Source organism: Oratosquilla oratoria, chromosome 42 (assembly GCF_046742065.1).
Source record: "Oratosquilla oratoria isolate Oo_2021 chromosome 42, ASM4674206v1, whole genome shotgun sequence".
Lineage (NCBI taxonomy): Eukaryota > Metazoa > Arthropoda > Malacostraca > Stomatopoda > Squillidae > Oratosquilla > Oratosquilla oratoria.
Genome location: NC_134818.1, coordinates 9,746,870 through 9,759,369, shown reverse-complemented (window position 1 = coordinate 9,759,369; position 12,500 = coordinate 9,746,870). Strand labels below are relative to the sequence as shown.

The 12,500-nt window shown below is 35.1% G+C and overlaps 2 protein-coding genes across 2 annotated transcripts in view; one reads left to right on the top strand and one right to left on the bottom strand.

Moving 5' to 3' along the window:
* The first annotated feature begins 6,158 nt into the window (after positions 1-6,158).
* On the top strand, positions 6,159-10,701 carry LOC143021539 (uncharacterized). The gene is made up of 5 exons (XM_076179139.1): positions 6,159-7,797; positions 7,912-8,153; positions 8,266-8,859; positions 9,047-9,541; positions 9,637-10,701. Exons 1-5 carry the CDS (start codon positions 6,159-6,161, stop codon positions 10,699-10,701), a joined length of 4,035 nt encoding a protein of 1,344 aa, XP_076035254.1.
* Positions 10,702-11,911: 1,210 nt separating this feature from the next.
* Positions 11,912-12,500, bottom strand: part of LOC143021538 (alpha-(1,3)-fucosyltransferase C-like) — a 2,452-nt gene continuing 1,863 nt past the window's right edge. The window contains exon 1 of the mRNA XM_076179138.1: positions 11,912-12,500. This exon is cut by the window's right edge and continues 1,863 nt beyond it. The gene's annotated coding sequence lies outside the window, so the exon portion shown is untranslated.

Below are 12,500 nucleotides of genomic sequence, written 5' to 3'. Positions count from 1 at the left end.
TGATAATAATAATAATAATGATAATAATAATAATAATAATAATAATAATAATAATAATAATAATAATAATAATAATAATAATAATAATAATAATAATAATAATAATAATAATAATAATAATAATAATGATAATAATGATAATAATAATACTAATAATAATAATAATAATAATAATAATAATAATAATAATAATAATAATAATAATAATAATAATAATAATAATAATAATAATAATAATAATAATAAATTAACAATTTTTGGAAATAGACTCATCCACTGGGATTCGAACCCTTGCCTAGGCGGCTTACGTATTATAAGAAAAAGGCATTAATATCGCATGGTCGGTAAGGCCTTTGTCTTATAAGACGTAAGCCGCCTAGGCAAGGGTTCGAATCCCAGTGGATGAGTCTATTTCCAATAATAATAATAATAATAATAATAATAATAATAATAATAATAATAATAATAATAATAATAATAATAATAATAATAATAATAATAATAATAATAATAATAATAATAATAATAATAATAATGATAATAATAATAATAATGATAATAATAATCATCATAACGATAACGATAACGATAACAATAACAATGACAATGATCATTATAATAATGATAATAATAAAAATAATAATAATAATAATAATAATAATAATAATAATAATAATAATAATAATAATAATAATAATAATGATAATAATAATAATAATAATAATAATAATAATAATAATAATAATAATAATAATAATAATACCTATAATGATGATAACTATATAATAATAACTACTACTACTACTACTACTACTACTACTACTACTACTAATAATAATAATAATAATAATAATAATAATAAAAGGTTTATTTCTATTACAGTGGTACACTGACAATATTACATTGGAAAAGTTGATTAAAGATATAAAACTTGGAATATATACATGGAGCAATTTTACAATTAGTTAATTATGTGCACAATAGATGGGATAGCACTGTTTTTGTAGCGGTCTGTCCTTGGCGCTTTGATTGGTATGAGTCTATTTATGTGTCTAGTGGCGTGGCGAGTTGGTGGAGCATCAGGAGGGAGCTACTACTACTACTACTGCTGCTACTACTACTACTAATAATAACAATAACAATGACAATGACAATGACAATGACAATGACAATGATAATGATAATAATAATAATAATAATAATAATAATAATGATAATAATAATAATAATAATAATAATAATAATAATAATGATAATAATGATAATAATGATAATAATAATAGTAATAATAATAATAATAAAAATAATAATAATAATAATAATAATAATAATAATAATAATAATAATAATAATAATAATAATAATAATAATAATAAGATAATAATAATAATAATAATAATAATAATAATAATAATAATAAAATATACAATAATAATAATAATGATAGTAACGATAATAATGATAATAGTAATAATAATAATAATGATAATAATAATGATAATAGTAATAATAATAATAACTAATAATAATAATAATGATAATAATAATAATAATAATATAATAATGATAATATAATAATAATAATAATAATTATAATAATAACAATGATAATAATGATAATAATGATAATAATATCAATGATAATAATAGTAATGATAATAATAATCATCAAAACGATAACGATAACGATAACAATAACCCGTGTTCCCTTTACCTCCTATCCATATTCGTGACAATGTATACAAATTTGTCAAATAATAATAATAATAATAATAATAATAATAATAATAATAATAATAATAATAATAATAATAATAATAATAATAATAATAATAATAATAATAATAATAATAATAATAACAATAATAATAATAATAATAATAATAATAATAATAATGATAATAATAATAATAATAATAATAATAATAATAATAATAATAATAATATAATAATAATAATAATAATAATAATAATCATAATAATAATGATAATAATAATAAAAAATAATAATGATAATAATAATAATAATAATAATAATAATAATAATAATAATAATAATAATAATAATAATAATAATAATAATAATAATAATAATAATAATAATAATAACAATAATAATAATAATAATAATAATGATAATAATAATGATCATAACGATAACGATAACGATAACGATAACAATAACAATAACAATGACAATGATCATTATAATAATGATAATAATAATAATAATAATAATAATAATAATAATAATAATAATAATAATAATAATAATAATAATAATAATAATAATAATAATAATAATAATAATAATACCTATAATGATGATAACTATATAATAATAACTACTACTACAACTACTGCTACTACTACTACTAATAATAATAACAATAACAATGACAATGACAATGACAATGACAATGACAATGACAATGATAATGATAATAATAATAATAATAATAATAATAATAATAATAATAATAATAATAATAATAATAATGATAATAATAATAATAATAATAATAATAATAATAATAATAATAATAATAATAATAATAATAATAATAATAATAATAATAATAATAATAATAATAATAATAATAATAATAATGATAATAATGATAATAATGATAATAATGATAATAATGATAATAATGATAATAATAATAATAGTAATAATAGTAATAATAGTAATAATAATAATAATAATAATAATAATAATAATAATAATAATAATAATAATAATAATAATAATAATAATAATAATAATAATAATAATAATAATAATAATAATAATAATAATAATAATAATGATAATAATAATAATAATAGTAATAATAATAATAATAATAATAATAATAATAATAATAATAATAATAATAATAATAATAATAATAATAATAATAATAATAATAATAATAATAATAATAATAATAATAATAATAATAATAATAATAATAATAATAATAATAATAATAACAATAATAATGATAGTAATGATAATAGTAATAATAATAATACATATACTAAGGTTTTTTCCCCTTACAAGGGAGGTAGCCAAAAAGAAAAAGGCATAAAAACCATCCCCACCCATTCCATCCCTAAATGTTGATAAAGAGAAGCACTTTGGTTTATTTCAAATTTGAGATTCATAATCATCTTATATCAGAGAATTTTATGATATGCCTAACTTACAGTACTAGACAAAAAAAAAAAAAAAAAAAAAAAAAAAAAATAGCGGATACTAATCTGACAGCAAATTTGTCACAGGATGGCTAGGCCCTCCTGAATTATTGTCGGGACTCCTTTGGAGGTCATGCCCTCCCAGGTAGAGCATCACTGTCCTATCTAGTACAAAAAACGGCAACTCTCGGTCATAACAATTTGGTTTTGTGGTCAGCTTTTATAAGAATTTAATGGGTGAAGGAAAATCAACAGAAGATTGATTTTGGATAGATTTTACAGCAAATTTGTCACATCAACAGAAGATTTTCGATAGATTTCTTCTATCCTTCAAATTCTGCACTGAGTCCTTTTAAGTAGGGTACTATTTACATACCTGGTACAGTGGCTATTTCCTCCATATTTTCAAAAAGATGTCATCATGATTTTCTTTCAGTCGAGGCTGAGGGGAAAGGGAGAGGTAGAGGGTGAAGATGAGTTGTCGAATGGATAGGAAGATAGGGAGGCCTTGATTGTGGCAAAGGGAGATGCTAGGGAAATGAGTGTGATGGGAGACGAGAAGAAGAATCCCATAGGGAAAGATGAGGTCCAAAGAGCAATGAAAGAGATGAACAATGGTCTCAAACTGTCCGGAAATAGATTCAATTTGGAAGTAGGTAGAAACAACTTTGCCAACCGTGTAGTTAATGAATGGAATAAACTTCCTGCACAGGTAGTGTAATGTAGTTCAGTTCGAAGCTTTAAGAACCATTTAGATAAACACCTAAGCAAGATGCTGTAATTATTATAATTTATTTTGTATTATTTGTTTTTGTTTTGTTATCATTTGTCTGTCTGATTTTCATTTATTATTAGTTATATGTTAATTTATTATTATTTACTATTTACCTGTTTGTTTATTATTTAACTATACCTATGCATTTATTTATGTATTTTATTTGTTATATACATTATTATAGTTTTTATTTATTATTTTATTATTATGATTTTTTTTCGCATCCGACCTAGATATGGACAAAAAGGTCTCCTGTCGGCATGCTCCGCCTTTGTAATCCTTTGTAAGCCTTTGTTGGTAAGGCAGTTCTCAAGTGGAGAGTGGTCATAGTGCAATGGGTGGTGAGATTGTTTAATGTGTCCCTAAGAAATAAAGGGCTTCAGGAGAGCATGTATAGTTCCACTATACAGGGAGAAATATGGCGCATATGAACAAAGTAGTTTTCTGGGGAACCGGTCTGTTATGCTTACTCATTAAGATGTGTAGGAGGGTGTACATTGAGAGAATTAGGAAGGGAACAGAGGGAGGAGCAGTGTGAGTTTAGGAAAGGAAGAGATTGCACGGATCAAACGATCGTGGAAAGGATGAATAGAATGAGGAAAGTGGTTGTAAGGCAGAGAGCGAGGGTGAAAAGAGAGATGGCAGATAGGGTTGATAAAAATGCTGAGATGGTTTAGGCATATAGATCGAATAGGTGAAAAAAACGCAATATAGCAATAAAAAATTAATTATTAATTTTGTAAATTATAATGTATCAATGTAATATGCCATTTTGTGAGCGGAAATAAAAAACAAAAAAGTTGCTAAAACAGATTTCGTAAGTAACGAAGTCGCGCCGGACTAATGGTACGCCATGTTTGTTATGATAGATGGCGACGTTGAAGAAATGAAAGGATAATAAATTCATCTAACCTAAACTAACCTAACCCAACATAACCTAACCTAACCTAACCTAACCTAAACTAACCTGTGTTTGATAAATCATTACCTGCGAATTAAATGTCATCCAGATCGTCCTCGTTGTCGTCGTCGTGAGACGTTGGCGAGCTTTTCAACTCGTTCATTAGCATATCTGTTTGTAGCAAGGTATTTTTTATTTTCATTTCCGCCCAGAAAATCGCATATTATGTTCATGTATTATAATTTACAAAATTAATATTTAATTCCCTAACACTATATCGTGCCCAGGGCCATAACTGAACAAATACCGGAACCTTTTGGTATATTCAATATACCAAAAGGTTCCGGTATTTGTTCAGTTATGAAACTCAAACGGATATACAATATAATATTGTATATCCGTTTGAGTTTCATTTGCCATCGTGTGAAAAGTGACCAGAGGTAAATACAATTCGGTAAATACATTTTCTCTTTTGGTTTAGGGGCTATGTGTGGGTCTCAAATTAAAATTAAACTCGTACTTATCTTTAACTTAGAAAATATATCTAAAATCAACATTGTCATAGGTGATAGTGTAGAAAAATAAGTTGAACCTACATAACAGTAAGAACTTAACATAACATAACTTAGAAAATATATCTAAAATCAACATTGTCATAGGTGATAGTGTAGAAAAATAAGTTGAACCTACATAACAGTAAGAATTTCTCGCAAGCAAACATATTCTAAAGTTACTCATGTGTACAAATAGAAAATTATTTTTTGTTCGAAGAAAACACATCTCCGTTTAAGTAGGTTTGTGGGTGACTATAGAAAATTAAAATAATCATCGTTACTATCAACATTATATTTTTTGTTTCACCCACAGGTCTGCGCCAGTCCCCACGTGGGTCTCTCCAAGCAAGCTCCCATGCAGGCACCCTCCCTTCCCACTCCAAACAACTCCCGACAGATTCGATGAAGAAGTGGGGGCCTTACGACCGGGATAGTAGCCATTAGTGCATTTATATTGTTAGAACGCCCATACGGTTGTGGTTCATCGCCGAGATTTGTGGTAAGCTATTTAATTGTTGCCTTTGTTCATGCTCTTGCGATACCAGCTAACAGTTGCATTACCATACGTGTGGCCAATCCCTATTATACGTATTTCATTAATTCAATTGGCTGCCAACTAGCTAATAAGCAACATTTTGTTATTCCTTGTCTTCCAACATCTTAGTTCAACATGTTCACCTTGGAGAACTTCGTATAGACGCCTTCAACCGAAGAGGTAAGGAAGCTTAACAAACCAGAGTTAGAGATGATAGCACATCATTATCAAATAAGCGAGTGCTCTGGTTTAAATAAGAACCCCTTGAAAGACAAAATTCTTGAGTACTTGGAGGAAAATAAACTCATCCTCGCCTCACGGGAAGATGTTGGGGGTGCTAGCCCCGTAAATGATTTAGCTTTACAGGTTGAACTTAAGAAGTTGGAACTAGAAATAGAGAGACTCAAGTCTCAAAGTCATGGTATAGAAAAAACACCTAATATTCCGAAATTTAACGAGGACGAACCAGACAAGTTCTTTTCTATTTTCGAGAAGTTAGCACGTATGTACCAATGGCCATTCAGCCAGTGGACGCAGATGGTGTATGGTGCCCTCTCGGGAAAAGCTCTCGACACATTTATTGCACTTTCCGAGAGTCAGAGTAGTGATTATTATGTACTTAAATATAATATTCTACAAGCATACCAGCTTGTTCCTGAAGCCTACCGGCAACAATTCAGGAAATGTAGGAAATCCAACCAGGAGACCTACGTGGAGTACTTCCAACGAAAGCTCCGCTTGTTCACCCGGTGGGTGGAGAGCGAGGAGGCTCACGTAGACCTGGAGAAACTCAAAGGGTTAACATTGATGGAGGATATTAGAAATAATATCCCTCCAGATGTACGAGCCAACTTGGATCAGCGAGGTATTCGTACCTTGGCAGAGGCTGGCCCAGCGGCCGACTATTACCATTTAACTAATCCTAGAATGCATTCCAGGTCTCACCCTACCTTGCCCCAAAGCTTCCCCCCCACTAGGGACTCCAAGCCAATCGGACCTCCACAGCCTCCTCGACCGCCGGCCCACTCATCATCTGTTTCATCTACCTCAGGTAAGCCCATTGATAGTGAGACCAGGGAATCTACCCTTACTGGAGGCAGGAGCTATTGCAAATATTGCAAAAGGCCAGGACATCATGTTGATGAATGTTTCAAACTACAACAAAGAAAGGCTCCTCTCCAAGGGTCCCCCTCTCTCTCGATCAATGTGGCCGAGCAATCGGAAAGTTTTTTGGAGCCCTGTCTCACTGCTGTTACCCCATCAGTTGTCCCAGATAATCCTTCCCCACCTATGTTATCAACATTTGAACCATTCTGTTCTTCTTGTTCAGTGGCCCTTGATCAAGATAGCCCACCGACATCTATCAAGCTTCTGAGAGACACAGGCTCAGCCTTATCAAGAATTACAAAAGATGTGGCTGCTTTGATAGATGCATGTTATACTGGGAATTGGGTCCTTGTGAACGGTTTAACAGGCGGGTCACGTATCCCTATATGCCAAGTATACCTACGGTCAGACGTTAGGACAGGTTATGCCCAGGTAGGAGTAGTCGACAAGTTACCTGTAGAAGGAGTTTCACTCCTGATAGGAAATGACCTCGCCGGGGGCACGATGTTACCTGATGCCATAGTCTCCTCGTGTCCCTCTGACGAGAATAATACTTCCCAACTAGAGGCAGACATTCCGGGCATATTCCCTGCATGTGCTGTTACTCGTAGCATGAGCCGCAGGGTGGAGGCAGAGATTAGCGAGCATAAAGAGGATGCTTATGTTGGTGTAATTACCCCCCAACCTAATGAGAACATAGAGGATGTTCCTACTCAGCCTGACCTTGCTGATTTAAATCTAGGTGAATTTTTTTAAACTTCTCCTCCACCCGGTGACCTTCATAATAGGTTTGATAGCGAAAACGACACTGAGGGAGACAATGTTACCACCCTGGATAGTTTCGGTTCTTCCCCAGTCATTAGGAGTAAGCTCATTCATCTCCAAAAAGAGGACCCTGAACTAGCCAGTTGTTTCCGTAGAGCTATTAGTGAAGAGGAAGCCAAGTCTGAATCTAACTACTATTACCTTAGCTCAGACATATTGATGCGAAAGTTCCGTCCTACTGATTCCCCTGCAAATTACCCTTGGTCTGTCCGTCACCAAACAATGGTCCCAAACCCATTACGGAAGGAGATCCTGGGTATTGCTCATGATGGGGTAGGAGGACATTTGGGAGTTAGGAAGACTTGTGCAAAAATTCTAACTCATTTCTATTGGCCTAAAATGAAGATATATTAGTTCCTACATTAGTACATGTCACCGTTGTCAGGTAGCGGGGAAACCGCACCCCAGCGTTAAACCGTTCTCTCTACAACCTATCCCTGTCATTGAGGAACCCTTTGGCAGAATTATCATAGATTGCGTTGGTCCTCTGCCAAAGACCCCCCGAGGTAATCAGTTTCTCTTTACTATGATAGACTGTGCCACCCGTTATCCAGAAGCCATTCCCTTGCGCCGCATCACAGCCAAGAATGTGGTGAGAGCCCTTGTTCACTTCTTTACACAAGTAGGCCTTCCCACAGTAGTGCAGTCGGACCAAGGATCCAATTTTACTTCCCGATTGTTTAATCTGGTAATGCAGAGTTTGGGTGTCCGGCAGTCTAGGTCTTCAGCCTATCATCCCCAATCCCAGGGGGTGGTGGAGCGATTCCATCAGACATTCAAACGCATGTTGCGCACTTATTACTTGGAGTTTGAGAAGGATTGGGACGAGGGACTCCACCTGCTCCTATTCACGGTTAGGGACTCTGTTCAAGAATCCTTAGGATTCTCCCCATTTCAACTAATTTATGGCCATGAGGTGCGAGGACCTCTCAAAGCCCTCAAAGAAAGTTGGTTGCTGGAAAATAGTGTCACACCCTTGGTATCATATGTAGTTAAGTTTAGAGAAAAAAATAAAAGCTGCTGTGAGGCTGGCTCATGCCCATTTAAAATCTGCTCAAATAAAAACGAAGCAACAATTTGACAAAAAACATAAGGTAGAGCATAGGGAATTTAGGGTAGGTGATAAGGTGTTAGCGTTCTTGCCCGTGCAAACACACCCATTCCAGGCAAAATATGATGGACCTTTCCAAATTGTAGACAGGGTAGAGGACGCCAATTACGTTGAATATACACCAGGCAGGCGTAAGAAAAAAGGTCTGGTGCATGTCAATCTACTGAAACCCTACAGAGTGAGAAAGAGTAAGGAAAGGGAGGAAAATGTTGAACCTTCCTTGCCCGCTTGTGTTGTAGTGCCTACATGTGATAATGATCAGAAAGACAACTTCCCTGAACTCCAGAGTGGCTTGTATGCCAAAGTGGACAATTCCACAATACTCTATGATCCCAGTACAAAGTTAGGCCATCTCTCTAATGACCAAGCGAGTGATATTTCTTCTCTTTTGACAGACTATAGTAATATATTTAGTGACCATCCTCACCCCTGTTCAGCTGTAGAGCACGACATCGAAACCAACGGAGCTCGGCCCATCCACCAACGTCCTTACCGCCTGAACGCATTCAAGAAGGAGTATGTCCGTGAGGAGGTGCAACGCCTTCAGGAGGTTGGTATCGTGGAGCCCAGTAGCAGTCCTTGGGGCTCTCCCGTGGTCTTGGTGCCAAAGCCCGATGGCTCTATGCGACTGTGTATCGACTACAGAAAGGTCAACGCATTGATGACGTCAGTGACGAGGTTGGTCGAGCACAGTGGGTGACGAAACTGGACCTACTACAGGGCTATTACCAAGTCCGCCTATCAGAGCGGTCGAGGGCCATCTCCGCGTTCATCACTCCCGAGGGGCTGTATCAGTTTACCGTCCTCCCCTTCGGCTTGCGGAATGCACCTGCAACCTTCCAACGCCTCATGAACATCGTAACGGCGGGGCTGGTGGGTGTCCGCTGCTACCTGGATGACCTCGTCGTCTTCAGCGACTCCTGGGGAGAACACGTGGACCGCCTAAGAGCCCTCTTTGCTGTTCTGGCAGCACACAGTTTGACAGTGAACCTCGCCAAGAGTGAATTCGGCCATGCCCGCATCACATTCCTGGGGCATGTCGTCGGGAAAGGGGAGGTCCAACCGATTGCAGTCAAGATTACAGCCATTCTGCAGTATCCTGCCCCAAGCGACAAAAAGGGAGTGATGAGACTGTTGGGAATGGCGGATTACTATCGTCGCTTCTGTCCCAACTTCTCCTCCGTGGTGGCTCCTCTCACCGACCTACTGAGTGCTAAGACCTCCTTCAAGTGGACCCAGGCTTGCCAGGACTCCTTCGAGAGCGTGAAGGCTCTGCTGGCAAATGCTCCTGTCCTACGTGCCCCTGATCTCCAGAGGTCGTTCACCATCCACGTCGACGCCAGCGAAGTTGGTGCCGGTGCCGTGCTTCTACAAGAGGGTGAGGAGGACCGTGTGTTACATTCTGTGTGTTACTTCTCAAAGAAGTTCCTCAAGGCGCAGAGGAACTATGCCACCATCGAGAAGGAGGCGTTAGCTTTGATTATGGCACTGGAAGCGTTCAGAGTATACGTAGGAAGCACAGTTCACCCTGTGCAAGTGTTTACAGACCATAATCCCCTGACATTTGTGGAACAAATGAAAAACACTAATCAACGCCTTCTACGGTGGGCATTGGCCTTACAGCCATTCAATTTACAGATCGCGCACATTAGTGGAAAAAATAATGTGCTGGCTGATGCCCTATCCCGAACTACCCATGTGCAAACTTAAAATGTTAGTGTGATTGACCTTGGTTAAGTGATTCTTTGCTTATAAACCCTTGTAAGCGTATTCTTTTGGGGAAGGGGTGTTGCGTGGCCGCAAGTCTGTGTTCCTTGTAATAGATGTACTTTTCATGTTACCACCTGTTCTACGGGTAGTTGTAGCCACGCCCTAATTTTTTCGTCTTCCTGAATTACCGATCGTATGAAATACAATATTCTATGTTCCGTGTGTATTATTCCTTTGTTATCCTTTTATTTTAGTTAGCTAGGATATTGTTCATATTGTATGTTGTACCTTATTATATTAATGATCTCTGTATGTGTATTATGTTATTCCACTCACCCTGCCTGTAATAAAATAAATGATAACGTTTGTGAGTTGGCAACTGCGGCCCCCCATGGTTACCGCAGTCACGAGGGAAACTCATTCTTACTCTCTCTCTCTGATTTCTGAACCCGTATAGAGCGGACACTTCCCGCTCCTCTATAATCCCTAGGTTAAGGCTAGGTGGACCCTAGTGGTAACAAGTGGTCCGGGTAGGCATAAAATAAGTGTGTGTGTAGTGCTAAGTGAATATGTAAATTATTTATGTTAGAACACCATAGTTTTGCCTTAACCTTGCCCCTTTGAGTTATCCACCGGTCACCTAAAACTATTGACATACGTGTTTGAAGGTACTGCACAGATTTATATTTGATATGCAGTATATTGTTACCCTGCCATTTAGGCTCAATATGGTTCGTCAATGATTGGAGGTAGGATTGTTCCTCCAATTAAGATTGGGCATTAATGGGGGGTGTAATCTCTGGGCGTCCCGGCCTCCTCCTCCTTCGAGGGTGGTGTGTGAGTGGAGGAACGCACTCCCTGGTGTATCCCCCAATTGATGATGACAAGAATTATACCATCGTTACCATCACTATTATGAGTATTATAACAACTTGGTTATCATAACCATTACATCGTATTTACTGTAATAATTACACCAATATCATGATGATCATCAAAATAATCAAAATCATCACCATAAGAATTATCGTCTTAAAAATCATCATCATCATTGTCACGAGTCACCTATGGGTCAGGCTAGTCGCGGCACGAAAGATTAAATAAATACAAATAAAAGAAAGGCAGTGCGCAGTTCGGAGGAATGGCAAAGAATTCAGGCAGGGTAATTAAACTCTTCGTTAGAATTACATATTATGACACTGACAAAACAACACACAACATAAATGATTATATAATAATAATAACATAACAATGCTTATGGCAATAAAAATATTCAAATTATTTACCAGGTAATTGTATGATCAGTTGGCGAAGCTAAGTTTTGTTTATGGCGTAGACAAGTCTTAACTGTCACAGGGTGGTTTGAGGTGAACGATAATTTCTGTGAGGGGCAGCTTCGATTAGTGGTGGTTTGAGGGAAACGATAACTTCTGGAAAGGGCAGATTCTAGTCGTTTCTTCTGGTAGGAGAAGCTTCTGGTAGTCAGGAACAATTTGAGGTTCAGTGATGTTTCTTATAAACAACAGAAGAGCAGCGTCGCTTGTAGTCCAGCAGCAATCTGGATCGTGTCCGATGAATTCGGACAACGAAGGTTGAGGCCTTAGTTTAGAGACGGTCCGTAGTTTTGGTCCAAAGGACTTGTTTAGCGGAGTTGTTGTAAATCGACGATTTGAAGATAATTCTGTGTAGATTCATATGGGCCCTGGGCTTCAGCTTCTTCTCCTTCTGCTATGACTTCTGTAGACTTCTACCGAATTCTGACTTCTGTGTTCTCTTGACATCTGCGATCTCTCTCGGTC